The sequence below is a fragment of the Impatiens glandulifera genome, chromosome 9 (genome assembly GCF_907164915.1).
Source record: "Impatiens glandulifera chromosome 9, dImpGla2.1, whole genome shotgun sequence".
Classification (NCBI taxonomy): Eukaryota; Viridiplantae; Streptophyta; class Magnoliopsida; order Ericales; family Balsaminaceae; genus Impatiens; species Impatiens glandulifera.
In genome coordinates this window covers 38,603,128-38,623,986 of record NC_061870.1, presented here as the reverse complement: position 1 = coordinate 38,623,986, position 20,859 = coordinate 38,603,128, and the positions used below count along the sequence as shown (strand labels likewise).

General features: G+C 34.5%; 2 protein-coding genes across 4 annotated transcripts; one reads left to right on the top strand and one right to left on the bottom strand.

Annotated features, from left to right (window-relative positions):
• Positions 1–10,174: 10,174 nt before the first annotated feature.
• On the top strand, positions 10,175–11,861 carry LOC124915256 (DNA-directed RNA polymerase II subunit 4). Of its 2 annotated transcripts, none has more exons than XR_007096847.1 (6): positions 10,175–10,351; positions 10,440–10,548; positions 10,718–10,795; positions 10,939–10,972; positions 11,060–11,226; positions 11,653–11,861. XR_007096847.1 is itself a non-coding variant. In XM_047455940.1 (6 exons), the coding sequence occupies exons 1-6, from the start codon at positions 10,300–10,302 to the stop codon at positions 11,728–11,730; spliced, it is 420 nt and encodes a 139-aa protein (XP_047311896.1). In that variant the 5' UTR covers positions 10,175–10,299; the 3' UTR covers positions 11,731–11,861. The 2 variants fall into 2 exon arrangements, 1 of the variants encoding a protein (XP_047311896.1); XM_047455940.1 differs by having other exon boundaries at positions 11,060–11,128.
• A 1,107-nt stretch (positions 11,862–12,968) lies between these two features.
• LOC124915064 (DNA polymerase I-like) lies at positions 12,969–18,870 on the bottom strand. 2 transcript variants are annotated; one of them, XM_047455711.1, is made up of 15 exons: positions 18,620–18,870; positions 18,268–18,487; positions 18,069–18,148; positions 17,948–17,986; positions 17,824–17,842; positions 17,120–17,173; positions 15,298–15,425; positions 15,152–15,220; positions 14,528–14,613; positions 14,233–14,342; positions 13,823–13,873; positions 13,644–13,699; positions 13,506–13,550; positions 13,329–13,403; positions 12,969–13,249 (listed from the first exon to the last, which is right to left on the bottom strand). In XM_047455711.1, exons 1-15 carry the CDS (start codon positions 18,836–18,838, stop codon positions 13,136–13,138), a joined length of 1,365 nt encoding a protein of 454 aa, XP_047311667.1. In that variant the 5' UTR covers positions 18,839–18,870; the 3' UTR covers positions 12,969–13,135. The 2 variants fall into 2 exon arrangements, with proteins under 2 accessions (XP_047311667.1, XP_047311668.1); XM_047455712.1 differs by lacking the exon at positions 17,120–17,173.
• Between the last annotated feature and the right edge of the window lie 1,989 nt (positions 18,871–20,859).

Sequence of the window (20,859 nt, the reverse complement as noted above, 5' to 3'; positions counted from 1 at the left end):
AGATAGATTTTACAACTTAAAAAGATGAAATAAATTTATAATTTTATTTTATTTTTGAGGGAGAGAGAGGGAAATTTGACGAAATGACACTAAAGATGGCCTTATTTGATATAAGTGTCAGCGCATAAAATTAAATGCGCTGGTGACACTTTTTTGGGACGAAAATGTCCCCGTTGCGAGACGCAACTGAGTGCATTATGAAAAGTCCACAATGCTCTTACTATATAATTAAAAAGTTACATTTCTTCCCATTTTCTTTTCTTTTCTTTCTTCCATGTTCTCTGTCTTCACGGTCTTCTCCTTTCTCCTCATTCTCTCTAAAAAGAAGACGGAACACCGACGTCGGAATCCCAGCGAAGGCAGACAACCATGATGTTCGGTACTGGTATGCTTCCTTTGTCCTTCACTTGTTGTTTATTTCTTTCTTTGAACGCAGTGTTGGTTAGGTTTAGGGTTTAGGGATTGATTGGTATAAATGTCTCTGTTGCGGCGGATTCCGGGTGCGACTCGTTAATGAGGGTGCATCTCGCGAATGCGGTTGCGTCTCGTGAATGTGGTTACGTCTCGCGGATGCATCTCGCGAATGTTGTTGCGTCTCGCGAATGCGGTTGCGTCTCGCGACCAGACCATTTATAGTTAGTAATTGTATTTCAATGGTACGGTTCCGTCTCGCGATTGATAGTAGTATTGTTTTCAATTGCAGCTGAAGTATTTGCTGAAGTATTTGTTGTGTATAATGGAGAGAGGAAAATTGCAGTTAATGGTGCTAGGTCTTTCTGTGCAAAATCATGCAAAACTTTGGATATACCTCCAAATACTACATTTGCCGAATTAGTTGATATCATCTATCAAAAGATTGACGTGCAAAAGTCTACATATGATTTAGTGATTGAAGTCATGTATGATGTTCCGCCAAAACTTCCCCTTGTTGTTATTGATGAAGATGATGATTTGGGCACCTATTTATAACGGTTGATTTCAGGTCGCACTTCGTCACCATTGTATGTCTCTGTAGTAGAGAAGTACCCAAGTCAAGATAGTGTACTACCACTACTTACTCAAAAAACTATACCTCGAGTTATTCCTCAACATATTGTATTTTGAAAGTGAAAATGAAGGAGGAGGAGGAGAAGATGAACGGGTTCATCATGAACTGATTAATTATGAACGGGTTAGTGACTTGCAAGCTACTACTAGTGCCGCACTAGCAATTGCACGCACGCCGCACCGATCATCAATACCTACACCATCTAGTGCAAGAGCATCAATGTGTACACCATCTAGTGCAAGAGCATCAATGAGTACATCATCTAGTGCAAGAGCATCAATGGCTACGCCATCGACAGACTCGATAGACCCAATAGACCTATCACCGATAGACCCCTCATTTGCGATGGCATTATCTAGTGAAATCATATTGAAAGTCGATACGTTGTTTGATAATAAAAAAGGACTTCAACTGAGGCTATATAAATATACCGTGACTAATCATTTTGAATTCAAAGTGGTGAAGTCACGAAAACATCTTTGGTATGTAAAATGTTTGGATGAGACATGCAAGTGGAGATTGTGTGACGTGAAAGGTAATTTGTCTGAGATGTTTGAGATTCAGAAATTCAACCAATAACACTCATGCTCAGTTTTGTCGAGGCCAGAGAAAAAAATGCAAACACCAGCATTGGTTATTGGGTAGTGAATGAAGAGTAAGTACATGGACCATCACCATAACCACTTGCCTAAGAAAATAATTGAAGACATGCAGTCAACTTATGTGATATTTTTGACTTATAATAAGACTTGGAGGGCAAGGAAAAATGCTTTAATGGCGGTGTGAGGAACAAAAGAGGATTCATATAGAAAATTGCCATCATACCTTTACATGTTGGAGAAGAATAATCATGGTACCATAACAGACATCCAGACAGACGAGCTTGGCCACTTCAAATATATGTTCATGTCCTTAGGCCTCTCAATTATGGGTTTCAAAGCCTTTTGTCGTCTTGTATTGTGTGTTGATGCTAGTTTTCTTAAGCACAAGGTGGGATGTCAACTATTGATGGTTATTCCATTTGATGCGAATGAGCAACTATATCCTGTCGCATTCAGCGTTGTTGATTCAGAGAATAATAATTCTTGGACTTATTTTATGTAAAAACTGAGAGAAGCAATTGGATTAGTTGATGATCTCGTCTTCGTATCCGATAGACACCCAAGCATCGCCAATGCCTTGTGTGTTGTTTTCCAGAAGCAGACCACGGTGCGTGCACATATCACATAAAGATGAATATTATGGCCAAATTCAAAACTGATAAATGTCATATGGAGTTTGATTTGGCTTCTCGTGCGTACACTATCCCCCACTTTAATTGGTTTTTTTGACAAGATTAGGGTTAAAGATTAAAGGATTGCTGCCTATTTGAAAGAAATTGGGTTCCAAAAATGGAGTAGAGCAATTTTCTCCGGTAAGCGATATAATCATCTCACAAGTAATTATGTTGAGAGTTTTAATAGTCAGAGTAGGGAAGCTAGAAAGTATCTCATTTCAGCAATGACTAAGTATTTAAGATAAACAATACAACATTGGTTTAATGATAAAAGAGAAAAAGCGTCAAACAACCAAGAACTTTTATCTCTAACTTATTAAAAGTTATTACGCGAGGGTTTTGAAAAGGTCAGATTTTATACTGTATCATCTCTTAACCGATTCGAGTTATATGTGCATGACAATGAGTCTCATTTTAAAGTCAATTTAAAGACATGGACTGCACTTATAGGGTATTTCAAGTCTCCGGTCTTCGTTGTACGCATGCACTAGCTGCTGCCCGTCACCGAAATATGGTTTCTTATGACTTATGCTCAAAATATTATTCGACTAAAAAATTCAATTTATTTAACCAATTGTTTAATCGTTCTATTTTCCTTCTCATAGGTATTACATAACTGTATCTTGGTTGAATGCATATGCGGAGACATATTATCCTGTTGGTGATGAAAATAATTGGGATGTTCCAGAAATTATCAAACAACGCGTGTGCTTAAAACCACCTATAAAGGTTAAGAAATGACGGCCACAAACTAAGCGTAGGACATCCCAATGTGAGGTTCGTAAGGTCCCAAGATGATGCAGCTCATGTGCTGGTCTAGGACATAATAGGGCAACATGCAAAGTAGTGATGTCTGCACAATCTACTGCAAGAGCAAGAACATCATCATCTCAGCAGCATGAGTCATCATCTCAGCTAAGGATGACAATGAGTACCCGTATAACTGATACTTGTGGGTACCCGATGATCGGGTTCGGGGTCGGAGATGGGGAGTGAAAAATGGTACCCGATCGGGTTCGGGGTCGGGGATGGGGAGTGTTGAAAACCCAAATTTGATACCCATTACCCGAATATATTAATATTAATATATATTAATAAACTTTAAATGACCTATCAAATTCAAAGTCGTAACTATTAAATATCATTAAATAAATATATTGATTATTTTATCATTACTCTTAACATCACGCTTACTCGTGAGTACCCGATGATCGGGTTCGGGGTCGGGGTCGGAGATGGGGAGTGAAAAATGGTACCCGATCGGGTTCCGGGTCGGGGATGGAGAGTGTTGAAAACCCAAATCCGATACCCGAATATAAATATTAATATATATATTAATAAAATTTAAATGACCTATCAAATTCCAAGTCGTAACTACTAAATATCATTAAATAAATATATTAATTATTTTATCATTACTCTTAACATCACGCTTAACAACATTTCTTATACACATCATGCTTAACATTATTTTATTTATTTATAATAAGTGTTTCTCTCTCATAGTATCTCCATTCAACCTTACTTCAAGAGTTCAAGTCTTCATCTTCTATCTTCTTCAACCTTCTTCTAGTTTTATTCAAAATCTCCAATAACAAAAAAAAAATGTTATATTTTTCAACCTCTACCACATAAGTTAAATAACTATGCAAATAAGCAATATTTCCATTTAATAAAGTTATGCATGTTCTTCAACTTTTACAATCTTATATTTATTTATTAACTTAATTTTCAATCTTTATTTTGTTGTTTCTTCTTCCGTTTTAACAACAACAAAGTTGCTTTTTTCTGTAAGTTTTACACGTAAGTAAGTAATACTTTCATTGTTTTTAAACTTTTTGTTTAATGTGTGGAATCTCTTTATTACTAGCTAGACATTTTCCTATTATATATATATAGGCATGATTGATATATGCCGACATACTTTCATTATATATATAATATGTCTATCAGTTATTTGACTCAAATTAAATAAATCACATTAAAAATTATATAAATTTATAAGTGTTAATGGATTTTCACAACTCACAAGGTTGTAAATTATAGTAGAATATTAATATTATTAAATATTTTTATGAAATAATATTTAATTTAATAGAGTAATACAATAAATAAATTTATTTTTTATAAGGCAAAAATAAAAAATAAAGGGTCAAGGAGTTTTTGAAGGAATATTAAAACTTCCTTATATTTAATTCAATATATTAGTTCAAAAAATAAAAGAGTTTTTTAAATACTATGTTTAACTATATTTATGGAATAATAGTTTAACATATTAGTTATTTATTATTTTTGTCGAAGAATTGATGTATGTTAAATACTTTAATCTTAATTTTATTTTTTGTATTTGTTAATGTTGATTTTTTATTTATTGACTTTGTAGGTTGTAATTTATCTGTGTTGAAGAAGTGTATTCAAGAATGTAGTGAGAAAACTAATTTGGTGATTTTTGAAGTTTTTGTGTTTAATTAAGAATTATGTTCTATCACTTCTAAGTTTATTTGTATTTTTGTAGTATGAATAAATTTATATCATGTAGTATGGATGAATTTATATTATATAGTGTGAATGATTTTCTATCTATTGTTTAAGGATATAATATTTATTAATAGTTTTAGATTAATTATATTTTGTAGTAACATATTATATTTAATTTAGATAATTTTATTTAATTAAAATATGATTTTTTAATATTTAATATTGGGTAATGGGGTACCTGTCAGGGATCGGGTACCCGACGAATAAGGGATGGGGATTTAAATAAAGATACTCGTCGGGTTCGGGGTCGGGTAGTAATTTGAAAATCGGGTTCGGAGATGGGTACTTCACTACCCGGCGGGTAGGGTACTCGTTGTCATTCCTAATCTCAGCAGCATGAGCCATCATCTCAACTGTACGAGCTATCATCTCAGTTGTACGAGCCTTTAGCTTAGAAGACCATCAATGAACTTATTGTAGAATGAACTTAAACTTGTCGTAGAATGAACTTGAACTTGCAGTAGAATGAACTTGAACTTGCAGTAGAATGAACTTGAACTAAGTCTCCGCATATGCAGAAGAAGGGCCATGGCTGTCGGAGCTCTATTCCAGTCAAAGATGGTATGTCTCTTTATTTGGAAATTAAGTATATATATATATGCAGATGATTAGTTTTGATAATTAAGTCTACATTCGCGTGACGCAACTGCATTCACGAGACGCAACTACATTCGTGAGACACAACTGCACCCGCGAGACGCAACTGCGAGAAGCAACTGCAACTGCGAGACGCAACTACATCCCCGAGACGCAACCAACTTCTTCTCTATGAAAGCTCAGAACCAAGAAACAATAACATATATCATATAACATTTAAAACATCAACAAAGTTTGATATCATTACATCAACCATATTACAAAATTTGGTATTAACATTACATCAACCATATTACAAAAGTTTGATAAATAACCTATGGTTCTACAAGTTGATGAAATAACCTGACCGCCCACTTTTCTCTCCAAAGTTTCATCTCATCTGAGGTCACTTCTGTTAGACTTAGGTTTGCTGTCAAGTACTCCATATGCATTAGTACAAAGACACCACAATCTCCACTCTTAGATGCTTTTGGGACTTGTGACTCTGGAAGTCTTATGTATGGCATAACGTCTAAAGAAAGCCGACGAAACCTTACTTTTTCAGGATCAAACATTGCCTTATCAAATATATACGGAAGCATTTCATACATTGGTTGCATAAATTCATCAAGATTAACATAACATCTAGGATCGCAGTCATATACGTCTATTCGCCACTCTTGTAAACGAACAACGCAAAGTATCCAGTTGACGATTTTTATGTTCAAAGGAATATATATATCATCGCATAATTTCCAATTAATCATAAATCTTTTTTCATCACCCCAGAAGTAATCTATAAAATTTCTAAATGTCAAAAAGAACAGGATCTTTAAGAAAATCTTTGTAATCAGAAATGAATCTAGGGCCGAGCCAACAATCTGCAATTGTGAAATTATTTTTATATGTCTTTGGTTATAGCGAAAATCTTCTTTTCAGATTTAAGCAGCACACATCGATTTCCTGCACGATAGAAAAATATTCAAAATACAATCTGCAACTATGAAATTATTCTAACATTGAAGATGATTTACCTAATCTTGCAGCCAGACGAACCTTTTCAGCACTCTACGAAATAATGCCTTATCACCTTCCGAACTATTGAGATCATCAATTTATTCTTGTCGGTGTCTAGATATTTCAGCCATGTTTGCAATTCAGTCAGCATTTGATCGTCACATTTCAGAAGGGATTGACGGTCATAGGATCATTTAACTTGGGTAGTTTTAGATTAGGGTTAGTCATATATGGATCATTCTTCGGCTTCCTTGTCCTTCGCGAGATAAATACGATTTTAAGAGGAGTATTGAATAGTTTCAGATCATCGTCCTCCTTCTTTTCCTCCATTTTCTTCACTCCCTTCTTTTCATCCATTTTCTTCATTACCTTATTTTTCTCCATTTTCTTCACTGTCTTCTTTTCATCTATTTTCTTCACTACCTTCTTCGCCTTCTCCTCATTTTGCTTATTCTTCTCAATTGGATTCTTCTCAACGTTCTCAATATTCTCCATCAAATCATTCTCAACGTTTTCAATATTCTTCATCAGATCATTCTCAACGTTCTCAATGTTCTCCATCCGATCATTCTCAATGTTCTTCACTTCTTCATTGTTCTCTACTTCTTCTTTATTCTCCACTTCTTTATTCTTCTATACTTCTCCATTCGTCATTCTTCTCATCTTCTTAAATGTTCTTCTCCTCCTCTTCTACAATGTTCTCAATCAGATCTTTCTTCTCCTCCTCTTACAATGTCCTCCTCTTCTACAATGTTCTCAATCGGCTCCTTCTTCTCCTCCTCCTCCTCTAAAATGTCCTCTTCATCAACAATGTCATGCAAAATGGCTCCAATATTTGAATCTAAATTATCATCATCCATATCATTTATCTTCTCCTTCTCCTATAGAATGAAAAAAGAAATTAGCTTTAAGTAATTCGCGAGACACAACCGCAAGACGCAACTACATTTGCGAGATGCAACCGCGAGACGCAACTGCATTCGCGAGACGCAACCGCGTAACGCAACTGCATTGCGAGACGCAACCATAATATTTTTAATCTAACATTGAAGATGCATTGCATGAATTACCTGGTAGGTCTTCTCATCTAGTTTGGTTATTACTATGGCCATCTGGTTGGTCACATGGTTGGCAAACTAGTTGCTTATACTAATAATCATATTTTGAAACAGAATAATGTTGTTTTTTTGATTCACTTTGATGTCTCCTTTGTCTCCCTTCATCTCTTCGACATCTTTCTTCATCTCTTTGACATCGTTCTTCATCTCATGACATATAAATCGAATAGGAGATGTCGGTGATGATGTAGGTGCTGAAGTTACGGTTGGAGGACTAATGGGACTAGGGGGACTAGGGGAGGTTGCCTACGATGCATGTTGGCTACTTTGCTGGGAGCAACATCATATTTAAGCTTTCTCTTCCTCTTGGAAGGTTGGAAAGTAGTAGGTTCTTCATTTTCATCTTCATAAACATCTTCATCTGATTTTGCTTCAAACTTTCTCTTTCTCCCCCATTCAGTAACTCACTCAAACAAATCATCGAATGAATTGTCAATTTGTTCAAAATTTTCCCCACTGTACAATATATTCTCCGTTGAGGACTCCTCCATCGTAGACAACACAATATTATGAATGGCAGAATGTACCTCTTGAATGATGTTCTTCTTTTTGGATTGATACAATAGTATCCTTGGGCGTAAAGGGCCATCAACCTTCTTCTTTATGGCGAATCTAGGGACAAAGTTTTGGATAACCTCATAGGTCCACACTTGTAGTGCTAGTGCAAATCCATAAACGTTATAAGCAAAAAGTATTAGTAACTTTAGTCCCCATCTTGGACATATATAAGGACATGTGGCGTTTCATGTCCTGGTTAAGATCCTTCATGGTGACTCTAAAGGACAGCTTTCCCCATGAAAATCGGAGGAAATCTTCAATACTTCAACCATATGGATGATTTTGACATTTATAATCTGTCTTGGGTCAAATGAAAAGAGGTACTAGCAAATCAAGCATATCAGCCCCATCTTCCATGCGTCTTCCTTATCGGTGCTATTGAAATATTTTATCAGCAAGGGTGGACAACCTCGACATTCATCTTTGTATTCAGGCAATCTTTCGAAGTTGATGCTTGTAATCAAGGCATACTCTTTCATACCAAAGGTCATATCCTCCCCATTCAAGTTGAAAATCATCCTATTCGAATTGGACTTAACCTTCCGAAACAGTATCTGATGTAGAATTGTTCCTAAGAACAACAAGTCCGGGACTCATTTGAATAAATACTGAAATTGACAATTAAGAGCTCTCTCCATAAGATCCATCTTTTCAAACCTCTTAGCTATTTTTTTTAGGGTTTGGACATATTTTAAAGAAATTATACTAGGGAAATCAGAAACGATGGAGTCTTCCATCTACAAAAAGGAAAACAAAAACAACATTGTTTGTGAAAACCTTTTACAACAAATATAAACAAACGAGAAGCAACCATCAATCGCTAGAAACAACAGTCAATCGCGAGAAGCAACCGCAACCGCGAGACACAACCCTAAACCCTAACATAAACTATAAACCATTCGCAATACGCAACCCTAAACCTTAACATAAACCATTCGCAAGACGCAATAAAGTTAAACCCTAAAATAATAACCAACAAAACTAACACTAACATGATTAATGATGAAGTCGATGAATGAACGAGAAGACGAGCAGGAGTCGTCGAGGCAGGTGCGAGAGAGAGAGAGAGCAGGAAGAGTCGGCAGGTGCGAGAGAGCAATATGAAATAAATTATAACCCGCCTTCAAATAAAACCCAATAAATTTGAAATAAATTGTGACACGTGTCAACTGTGTGACACAACCGCAACAGCGTGACGCAATTGCAATCGCGTGACGCAACCAGCATGAGAGCCTATCAACACATGCATTCAATCAATTAGGCGAATCAACGAAACAATGTCGTTCTATAAACAAAATAAACACAAAACAATCATCTATAAACGAAATAAACACAAAACATTAATCTATAAATGAAAAAATGGTAATTTTATCTTTCGTCGTTGGGGCTTCGCAGTTCGCTATTGAAAGTTCTTCGTCGTTGGCAGTTGTTCGAAATTGTGTTTTGTGTTCTTCGACGTTGTGTTCTTCGCCGATGAAAAGAAAAGAAAGTTTTCTCCGTCATTAGGGTTTAGAGCGGAGAAGACCGAGAAGAGAGAGAAAATGAAGCAGCAAATAAAAAAATAGATTTTATAAGGTTTCGGTTGCGAGACGCAATTGGAGTTGCGTCTTGCGAAAGGGTAAAATCGTCCAAAAATAAAAATAAAAGTGTCACCAGCACATTTTATTTTAGGCGCCGGTCAAAAAGTTAAATAGGGTGATTTTTAGGTCATTTCGTCAAATTTCCGGAGAGAGACAGGTACATTTTATTTTTGTTTCTTAGCCCTTTTCATAAAATACTGTAAATGAGGTAATGGTTTAATTATTGTAAAAGCCTTTTACATGTAAAATCCAACTGAATTGGACTAGTAAGTAAGTTGTAATTGACACTTTTCAGCTAGTCCAGTCCCAGTCCAGCCTGACATAGAAATATACAATATATAGTTGGGCCTTAATAATTTAATTTATAGTTGGTTGGGCTGCAATCATAAGAACAAAAGGCCCGTAGACTTTAGATTCACGCTGGTGGTAGACTTAAGAACAAGTATCAAAATCAATCAATGAATCAAAGAATCAATACGTGGTGTGTGTGTGTGTGTGAAGAATTCTCAAAGGTAAGAAGAATCTCTCATACTAATACTAATTCAATTCTTCTTCTTCTTCTTTGTTTGGCACTCGAGGGTTTTCAACATGTCGTCGGCTGAAGAGGAAGAAAATGCCGCCGAACTCAAAATCGGAGACGGTAACCTAATAATAATAATAATAATAATTTATTAATATTTTTTTCTCTTTGTTAAATTACATTTTCTTGTTTTGTTGTTGTTGTTCAGAATTTCTCAAGGCCAAGTGTTTGATGAATTGTGAAGTTGCTTTAATTCTTGAACACAAGTATGAGCAACTTCAACAGATGTCTGAGGATCCCATTAACCAAATTTCTCAGTAAGTATCCCCCCATCTCACCTTTAGTTTAGGTCTAATTATTAACCAACAAACAAACTTATCAACATAGTATTTCTGATCAGTATATATGTATGTTTTTAAACACACACACACACAATACATTCATTATTCCTAGCAATCTATAATAAATAAGGATTCTTTTTTTCAGGGTGTTTGAGAAATCTCTGCAGTATGTCAAACGCTTTAGCCGTTATAAGAATCCAGATTCTGTTAGACAAGCACGAGAGTATCCTTCCTTCCTTCCTTCCTTCCTAGCTAGCTCAAGTGAAAAGAGACAAATTGTTTCTTATCTGTTGTTTTCTTATTCTTATTATTATTATTATTATTATTATTTATTTGATAATGTCTTCCTTAACTCATCATATACAGAATCCTAAGTAGGTACAAGCTGGCTGAATTCGAGGTATTTCACATCTCACTCCTTTAGGATGATAATTCTTTCTTTAAATCATTCTATCTGTTTTCATGTCATATCATGTGTATGATGCAGCTCTGTGTGCTTGGAAATCTGGGGCCTGAAACTGTCGAGGAAGCAATTGCAATGGTTCCATCTATCAAGGTTGTTTACTCTTAATTGCTTTCCCCCACACAACTGAAGAAATTTCTTCTTCTGGAGAGAAAAATTCATAAAAATGAAGAAGCATCATCCATTATTATGTATGTATGTATGTATGTACGTACGTACGCAGCAAGGTCTTAATTAATATATGTTGTTTTGTTGTGCTCAGCTACTAAGGGCATATTATCATCCATCATGATGCACAATACCAACTTTGTTCCCCTTCCATCTTATTTCATCATTTATTGCACTGTATAACAATGTTCACTCTTCCCTTCATGCATCTTGTTGCTGTCTGTCTGGCTTCTTTTAGACTTGCTGTGTTATTTGATTATTTGTCTTGGGTTGATAAGATGACTTGGACACTTGTTTTGTTAAAAGAATAAAACTTGCCTAGTCTACTTTCGTTGGTGGAAACTTTTAATTACTTACTTGGGTTGATAAAGGAAGTATTGTTGGTTATAATAGAAATATCCCCCCACTTCATTGAAGAGATGTTTAATATTTTGATTGAATATTTGCAGAGTAGAGGACGTGCACTTGACGACGAGGCCATAGAGAAGATGTTGAACGACTTGTCGCTTATAAAGAAATTTGAATAGCTTTAAATTTACCTACCTACTCTATTTGATAAGATGTTGTTGAACTGACTTGTAATTTACCAACTCCTGAACTTGGTGATGGATTCCATCTGCTGTGTATGTTTCTTCTATATAGAAATTGCTTTGCCTCATGTGTCTGTCCCCTATTACTAATTACAACATATTTAGAATTCAACCTTTCAATGAAGCTGCCATTCCATATTTAACTTAATTGAAATGGTCAAGTCTAATGTGAGGGAAGTTGCCTTGAAATTTCATTACATTTTAATTCAGCCAGTGCACCCGTTGGAGATAAATACATTTTTTTTCTTTTTTTTCTATCTTTGAATATACTTAATTCATTTAAATAAAGGTTAAAAAGCAGTCAAATTTCAACTCTTTTGTTAGGTTTGTTACAATGAACATGTTTTAAAGTCTTTACTTGCTTATTATATAGCAAAGATATAATTATTTTTATAATAATAGTGAGAGACTGTCTTTCTTTTATATGAAACTTTCAAACATGTTATCTTTAGCCAGATTTTAGTCAAACAACAACAATTCGGAGGAGAAAAACATGTACAACTAACTAACTAGTATGACATTTGACTAGAAAAAATAAAAATGTTATTGTCCTGGAATGTCGATGGTTGGTCTGAAGGGGTCTCTCGAAAAGGCCGTAATTCAGGTTTGTGTGAATTGGACGAAAACATTGTGTTTAATGTTAGAGCAAGCAGCATAGTGGTCATGCATGGACCGAACCCAACCGGTGTTTTGTGTGTGATGATAGGTCAACAACACGTAGGTAAATATTATACAACTCATGAAACCTCTTTTCCTTGCTCTTTATTCAAACACTTACCTCCAGTCCATGATGCTATAAATACCACCTCAATTGGGTTTGGTGTTTTTTATCATTCAAACTTTTCTCTAAACAACAAAACACAATCAATCCTAATCATTCATTCCTCTTACTCTTCTTAGAAAGAGATTATTATTATGACTTTCAACAGGTCAATTGTTGCAAAGTTGATGACCCTAGTTGTTGTCTTTATTGTGCTCTTGAGCCAGGCACGGACAGAGGCCGCAAGAGTCCTACCGGAGTTCAGTTTTGTCCAGGATAATCACCTTACCATGTACCCCTCCTCCTCCTCCTCCGTCTACTACGAGAGGGCCAAACTCAACATGTCATATTGGCTTCAAAGCTTGTCCTCAGGTCCTAGCCCAAGTGGTCCAGGACATTAAAAGTAGCAGTGAAATGTTGTTCAATTTTTTTTATATATATATTCAAGTACAGGCTATAAATAAAATGGTTGTAGATGGAGAAGTGAAATATAATTCTTTTGTTCATTGGAGGGGGTTCCTTGTTAAGGAAATGTGAATTTAATAACATGGTGAATGATTACAGTCTTTGCATCATCATGTTTCATTCAAGCTTTTTCCACAAATGGATGGCTCTTCTAATTACGGGATCCAATGAGAATCCCTCTGCGTATGCACTGATAGCTGTCAACAGGTTCTTAAACTTTTCTCCATCGTCCTGAGAAACAACACTACTGTTCATTCTTCACTCCAACCAGCAAACAAACAGTGAATAGTAATAATAGATTGATATAGACCTGGGGTTTCTTAAAGGCCAGATCATCTACAGCATATGGAATCATGTAAAACGGAAGATCTGAGCGCAGCTGAGCCTGAAAGAATTTCATTTTGATTTGTTTTTAAAGTATCAATCCATTTGTTAAGATAAGATGCAAAACAAAAATTAAGCAAAGTTGATGGGATGGATGGATTACCAAATTCTTGCTCAGGATGGCCTGCTCAGCATTTTCACTCAAGTACTACAATATTATAGATATCATTTCTTTATAAGCTTAGTTAATGATACTAAATCCCAGTCACAATGACACATATTATGTCAATCACTCACTGACCTCTCTAGTACGTTCTTCAACATGATCAACATTTTGTAATAAATTCTCCAGTGACCCTATAAACCACAAAGATGGATGAGCTAACTAATTCCAAGTCAAACAATAATGCAATAGGCCCCTTCGCAAAGTTGTAAAGGTCCATGTCATAACCAATTCCATCCAAGTAGAAAATGACTTACCAAATTTAGTGATCAACTGCACAGCATGTTCATATTCAATTCCATCAATTCCTGCATAAAAAGAGTTCCATTTTGTAACTACAAAAAAGTCACATAATTTTGATGAATCGAACAGAAACATAAATATACAATTGAATTGTATCTTGTAGCAGTCATGGTAAAGTAATAGAGACTGGGCTTTATAGTAACACCACAATGAGCTAATAGCCTAATACAAATATATATACACATCCATTTAATCCTGTCATTTTGAATTAACAAAATAATTGCACGATTGTTAAAAAGTATCCCACAGTACCTATACAATATACATGGCCTTATTATGGGCAGTAAATCATAAGACTAATGAGAAACTTCAGTAATGAACCATAATATTTGAAATGATAAATCTCTAAGTCCAATGAGAGAACCTGGTATATTATCAGATTTGTCACCGACAAGTGATATAACATCAACAAATTGAGAAGGTTTTAACGTCCCAAATTTCTCTGCAAAATCATCCATCCCAAAGGAAACCATCCTGTAAAAAAAGAGAGAAAGAATTGAAACACGCTATTATGGACAAAATAATGAGATAACCTTAAGGGTTTTATAACAATCTTTCCTGTACAAAATATAAACAAAAGTCACTGATGAGAGTCAACTATCTGAGAAAAGCAATCTAGACGACACTAGTGAAACTCAAAGTTTGAAGGGGGCACTCACTTAAGTCCACGTGGTGCAATTCTTAGAAGACGTAAAGAAGGAGAAAGTATCTGGAAGAAATCTTTGTCAGGAGATACAACTCGGACCTGGGTATATAAGATAGGTGCGTGACAAATTAATGATTTTTTAAGCCAAACAAATGTCAATATTTCTAATTAGTAGTAAACAGTTGCCAAAGCTATGAAGATTACGAACAACACCATGGTACTCGGAAAATCAGAACCATTATGAACTTGCAATCTATAAGCCAACTTAGCAAAAACAAGTATTTGCTTGAGACGCTAGGAGTCTATTGTAATTAGTTGATTCTCCATCCCTGCCTTTTCTTTTGGTATTGAGTATGAGCAGGGTTAAGTTGTTGTTTGGGTGCTTTAATAAGAATACTAATATTCACCATACAATTTGCAAATGGAAAGTAGGGCTTTACGGAGACTTATTGCTTCCATGGTCAATATACTTATACGGACACCACAAAAGAGAATTTGTTTTTGTTTTTTGTAAATAAGGAGAACTAGCATTACACCCCCCTCCGCTCACAAAAGAGAATTAATTCCAAGAAACATGTAACTACCCAAGTGCAGACAAAACTAAATCAAATTTCAAGATAAGTTTGAGAATAGTAACCTTAAACCCAGCATCAACACTTCTTACAGCCAATGTCCCAATCACATCATCAGCTTCAACACCTGGAACCTACTTTAGAATGGTTTGTAAGAAATCCCTGTTACCGCCACTGTCCACAGTGAAAATTATGTGTTCAGTACACTTGCCTCAATGACCTTGACATCCATAGCTTTGATAGATGCTTTCAAGTACTGAAGTCCCTGAACTATGGTATCAGGTGTAGGGGGGCGATTGCTCTTGTATGCAGGGTACATCGTATGACGAAAGGTTAGGCCTTGAAGCATAATTAGCCAACATTGTTAGAGTGAGAGAAATCACAAAGCACATCTGAAGTAGATGATAAAGACATGCTGCAAAATCATCTAGTTTCAAGGCTTTTGATCTCTCATTAGACACTTAACTGACTAGAGCCTTGATATCAATGGCAAGGCATGGAAAGGAGAAATACAGAGTAAATGAGAGTAGAGAATGAGAAGAAAACACATGGGTGATAGAATGCTAATAATTAAGGCCTAATAACAAAGCAGGTGCCAATAATACTATTGAAAATGCTTTCCAGATTTAAGGATACTGAAAATGAACTATCACCTACATGGCTACTAAAACCACATTTTAATTGATTAGCTCCTGAAGTACAATTAATTAGTTCAAAATTGCAAATCTCAAGATGTTTTCAAACGAGCTTGCAAGGAGGCATAAGAGCAAGAAACAAAGACATTGCTTGATATGACTCATAATTCGTAATAGAATATAAATATGATATGATGCATAATTCATGATTAGGATATTATTACCTCCTGAAATCACATAAATAGATATTAACCCATTCTCAAGATATTTTTCCTTGTTCATTCAGCTTTTGGTAAAGACATAAGGATTTCCTCCACTGCCTCCACCATCCAGCTCGTGTGGTTCTCATCATGTTATTTTTGTTTGGTCTTTTGTTTTGTTGATTATCGATTTCAAATATAGATTTACTTAATAGACAAAAGGTCTTAAAGTTTCATCTCTCCCCACTCAAAAGAAAAAAAAATAGTAAAACTGAGGCCAAAAGTGAGCTAAGGGTAGAAAAGTCACTAGAGACCAAGTTCACGAGACTGGGTAATAAAATTGTCTTGCCTTAAGAGCAGGAAACAAAGCTTAGACTTAGAGAGTAGAAGACAAAGCCAGGAGAGCGGGAAACAGGACATTATCACTAAAAACAAGGTGTTACTACTTTTAAAACCTAAAACTACATTGCAAATCCAAATCAATCCTAAATTTTATTAACTTGGATTTGAGGGGTTATTGGACTATTAAATATTTATCTTATATAATATTATTTTGTATCATTTAACTAATGATAATCATGATTTGATTATGTTAACGATATTATCTTGTAAGTTAACACATTCTCATAACACAGCACTCTTTGTGTTTCTACACAAGACAAAAAAAGAAAAGAAAAGAAGGCATGGGCCTGGAGTAAGAAATAAAAATAGAATCCTGAAATTTTACTAAATTGACATTACACAGATTTGTTATTTTAAAATAAATTATAGTATTCCTGAACTATTGTTTGATCAATGCTTACGTAGATCTATATGAAACAATAATATGTTAGTTATATAGCAGTCTATGAGACTGTGCAGGTGTTCTATGTTGCTGGCATATCAGAATAAACATGTCCGCCTTTTCATTTACATCTCTGATACATATGTTAAATACTTTATTTCTGCCATTAATATCATTACACCTGTCTAAGCCAAGACGGTAGGCAGTGTATTGCAATTCAAATCCAGAGTGTAGCGAACATGACGGGTAGTCCACTTCTTCACGAGCCACCTTGTGGGTGGACGACTATTATGATTTATGGGCTATGCTTGCAACATGACTCTTGTGGCTCAACTCAACTCAACTCAACTCAACGCATGCTAAATTTACCAAACATCCTTTTAATTCACCACACAAAATACTAGGAAGGCATACCTTTTGCTACAAAACTTTGTTTGGATGAAATAGAAGTTTGACCAAATGGATTTCCTGAAAAGAAAAGTGTACTTTTATCAAAACAGTTTTAAGTTACGATCCTATTTGAAACCCTAAAAGAAGACATGTCCTGCAACCATGCTAAGGAACTATCAGCGTATAGCACTTCACTAGTTCGACCTTCAAACTCATGCCCTTGTTCAAGTAAACCATTCAAAGGGAGCGAAAACATTGGATACCTAATCACATCCATAACCCAATGGTAGACTGACTCCAAGCAAGGCAAAACAGAGTTCTCCGCGCAGCAGCATGATTCTAACAAGTTTGCTTCTGTCCAATAACTTATGTGTGTTTATGCACACTGGAGTAAGGAATATATACTACAATCTCAAGAACTTAATTAACGTGTCTAACTAATAGCGATAGCAAAAACCTGAAGGACACAATTTTTGGAAAAATTGTCATTTACCCAATAAAGTGATAGCATCAGTGGCTGGTTAACGTTATCAGCCTTGCTCAATACCAACTTAAAGCCGGGACGAATCTCAGCTTAGTTAGGGGCAAAAAGGATTGTTTTCTAGCTCAAATCAAATCAAATATATATATATAATTATATATAAATAAATGCAATGTAAAATGGTTTAAAGAAGTTAAAATTTAGAGTAAACAAACAGCTTACAATAATGCTCCTCCGTATTGCTTACCATCGTGATCGAAAACCACCTACAGAGAATAGAAAAGGGGGAAATTTCATTAATTAATAATTAATCAAGGAATGTTAAGTTAGTTGATGGTAATTAACCAAACAACTAGGAATGAGAAACTTACAGCTACATGTGAAGGGAAAAATTCAAGAACATCTAATATCTGCATCAAAAAAATATAATAGACATAATTAATGTGATAGGAAGGAAGAAGTTTAGGGTTAAGATGAAAGAGTAAGACTGACAAGGGATAAGGCGGTTGAAATGGTTAAGACCCAATCCCCATTTCCATCAGCATTTGACAAGTGACCGTGCTGCAATCTTGCTGTTTGTTAAAATGAGCAAGAAGAAGAAGAAGAAGACTGAAATGTATATAGATAGATAGATAGATAGATAGATAATATATTGAAGGAAGATAGGATAGGATAGGATAGAAATAATTACCAAGAAGCTTGTAGTATGATCTAAAAATAATTGATGTGCCATCAATAAGCATAACTTTAACATTGGAAGAGCTGCTGCTGCTGCTGCTGCTACTTTGCAAATATTGATTAGTTATTCCATGATCATGATTATTGTTAGATGATGATAGTGTAAGAGTTGTTGGTGTTGTAGAAACAAGATTGGAATCCAAAGTGCCATAGAGCCTGCTGCTGTAAGGGTGCTGATAGATAGATAGATAGATAGCATATAAGTAGAGGAGGAGGAGGAGGATGAGGAGGTTATAGATCATAAAGGAAAACCTACCTAGTCTCTTCTGAGAGAGAGAGAGAGAGTGTGTACACTACTTACGTACCTTTGTCAAGTGTTGTATGGGGAGGACTGAGGAATGAGGTCCTCCTCCTCCTCCTCGAATCGGCTTCTTCTTCTTCTTCTTAAGACAAGAGAAGGTAGTTGCGACGGCTCTATGGATCATGAACGATTTTCTGGTGGTGGAGATACGACCGACGACGCAAAAGAAGGGGCTCGTCAATGAGATGATAGACAGATAGCATGATATGCTACTGAGCCACATTACATTAGCTGGATAAAAAAACAAGCTCAGTAGTCTAGTCTAGTCTCTAATCTAGTCTTGGATAAAAAATAAAAAGGAGCATAAAAGTTGTACTAGTAAGTAACCCTTCTGGGCCAATGTCCTCTCTCGCTCGCTGGACACTTCATCAGCCTGCCCTGGCCCAAAACTAGTGCATTTTTTTTTATTAAATAAAAATAATAAATGAAATGTCTTCTTCATTTATTAACTCAAAAATTAATTATGTAAATATTTGAAGCTCTTTGTTTGTTTGTTTGTTTATGAGGAGAAGGAGCCTTTCTTTCCTACTACCACTACTGCGTACAACAAACACAAACAAGTATTATTATTGGGCCGCCCCCTCGTTTCGTTTTAAATTTGTTAGCCCATTACCATAATAATAATAATAATAATAATCAATGTGTGGATTCTTTATTCCTTCATAAATAAAAGATTATGCATTATGTCAACAATATGGTGCTAGCGTACCTACTACCTACCTACCTTTACCCTTTACCTTTTACCTTGTTGTTGTGTCCTAAATCCTAATTGTCTTCATCATCAAAATATATATATATATATATATATACGGATGTCTTTATTTCATAATTACAAGCGACCCAAAGGAGGAATTCTTTTTTATTTTCACCTTCCTTCCTTCAACCAGCTCCTAATTATTTAAAAAATATATTCAAACATTGTATCAATTTCAGATTTAGTACTTCTTTTTTAATAAAATATATTAAGCTTACGTAAGTTGGGCTTACATTTAGTATAATTGAAATTGTAATACCTTAATTGGATGGATGGATGGAGTATCTCATAACATTTTGACTTTTTTTTTTTTTTTTTATTATCATTTTTTTGAAAGAAAATATATTATTGATAGACCACATCAACTATATATTTACACTTTTAAATATTGGCTATTTACAATAAATATTATAGAAAATAAGTGTGTGTCCCTTTCTAAGATTTATTTTGATACGGTAATGAATGCATGTTTCGCGCCATGATTTCCGTTCCGTTCCGTTTCTAATTATAAGGTCAAACATACATGAGTAGTAGAAGAAGAAGACCGTCTAACTCACTTTTTTAATTAATACAATTAAGTTATGATATTTATTATATTTTAAAATTTTAATTCATTTTTCAAATGATACTTTATTCTATAGCATACTCATATTTCAATAAGTACCTTTTAGACCAAAACTTAAACTAGTGTTGGTCATTTTTTTTTTTCTAATTTAGATAATTTGATGAGTTTAAAATTATAAATACTAATTTTTATTCTCATTTACCCAAATAAATTACCTTTTACATCAATTAACCATTTTTATTAAAATATATTTTATTTTATGTTTTTGTTAAATTTTTAAACAATAGATTAAAATAAAAATATATTTAGTATACAAAATCAAGAGGTGAACCATATACAAAAATAAAATACATTAGAGACTACTTCAAAATAAATTGTCTCATCTTTATTCCTATTTCTTTCCGACCAGTGAAATTTAGCTGATAAATATTACCACCAAACAGTACAATTAAACAAATTCCAATAGATATGGAATGACTTTTTTCAAGTTAAAATTGTAATTTAAATTCATAAAAGTAAACACATTGCCCTAAACAACTATATATTTAACCATTATATATACATGTGAATCAAATAACATTAAAGAACTGAACAATGAGGATGCTTTCAATTTAAAAACAATGTATTGATGGTGACTTAGAGCAAAGTAATTACAATTTTGAATTGAAGGGACAACCAAAATCACAAAATATATAAATATATATATATATATATATTTGAAATTAAATGAAAAAATTCTTCAAAGTTATTTTAGTGAAAAGGAAATAATATTTTCAGGCACTTTGTCAAAACAGACAGACATCCATTTTCTAAGACCATATTTAAAGTTAGTTATTTTTTCAATACAATGACATATATTTTCACTTTTTTATATACCAGAAATTAATTATCATTAAATTTAATTAAAAATTACATAAAAAAGTAA

What these genes read in the sequence shown, in the direction of transcription:
- LOC124915256 (XM_047455940.1), top strand. Translation starts at nt 10,300, where the DNA reads ATGTCGTCGGCTGAAGAGGAAGAAAATGCCGCCGAACTCAAAATCGGA. An exon ending in CCCATTAACCAAATTTCTCA is followed by an intron (nt 10,549 to 10,717) that starts GTAAGTATCCCC and finishes TCTTTTTTTCAG; the next exon opens with GGTGTTTGAGAAATCTCTGC. An exon ending in CAATGGTTCCATCTATCAAG is followed by an intron (nt 11,129 to 11,652) that starts GTTGTTTACTCT and finishes GAATATTTGCAG; the next exon opens with AGTAGAGGACGTGCACTTGA.
- LOC124915064 (XM_047455711.1), bottom strand. Translation starts at nt 18,838, where the DNA reads ATGTGGCTCAGTAGCATATCATGCTATCTGTCTATCATCTCATTGACG. An exon ending in ACAAAGTTTTGTAGCAAAAG is followed by an intron (nt 15,426 to 17,119) that starts GTATGCCTTCCT and finishes TTATGCTTCAAG; the next exon opens with GCCTAACCTTTCGTCATACG. An exon ending in TTGAAGAACGTACTAGAGAG is followed by an intron (nt 13,551 to 13,643) that starts GTCAGTGAGTGA and finishes ATAATATTGTAG; the next exon opens with TACTTGAGTGAAAATGCTGA.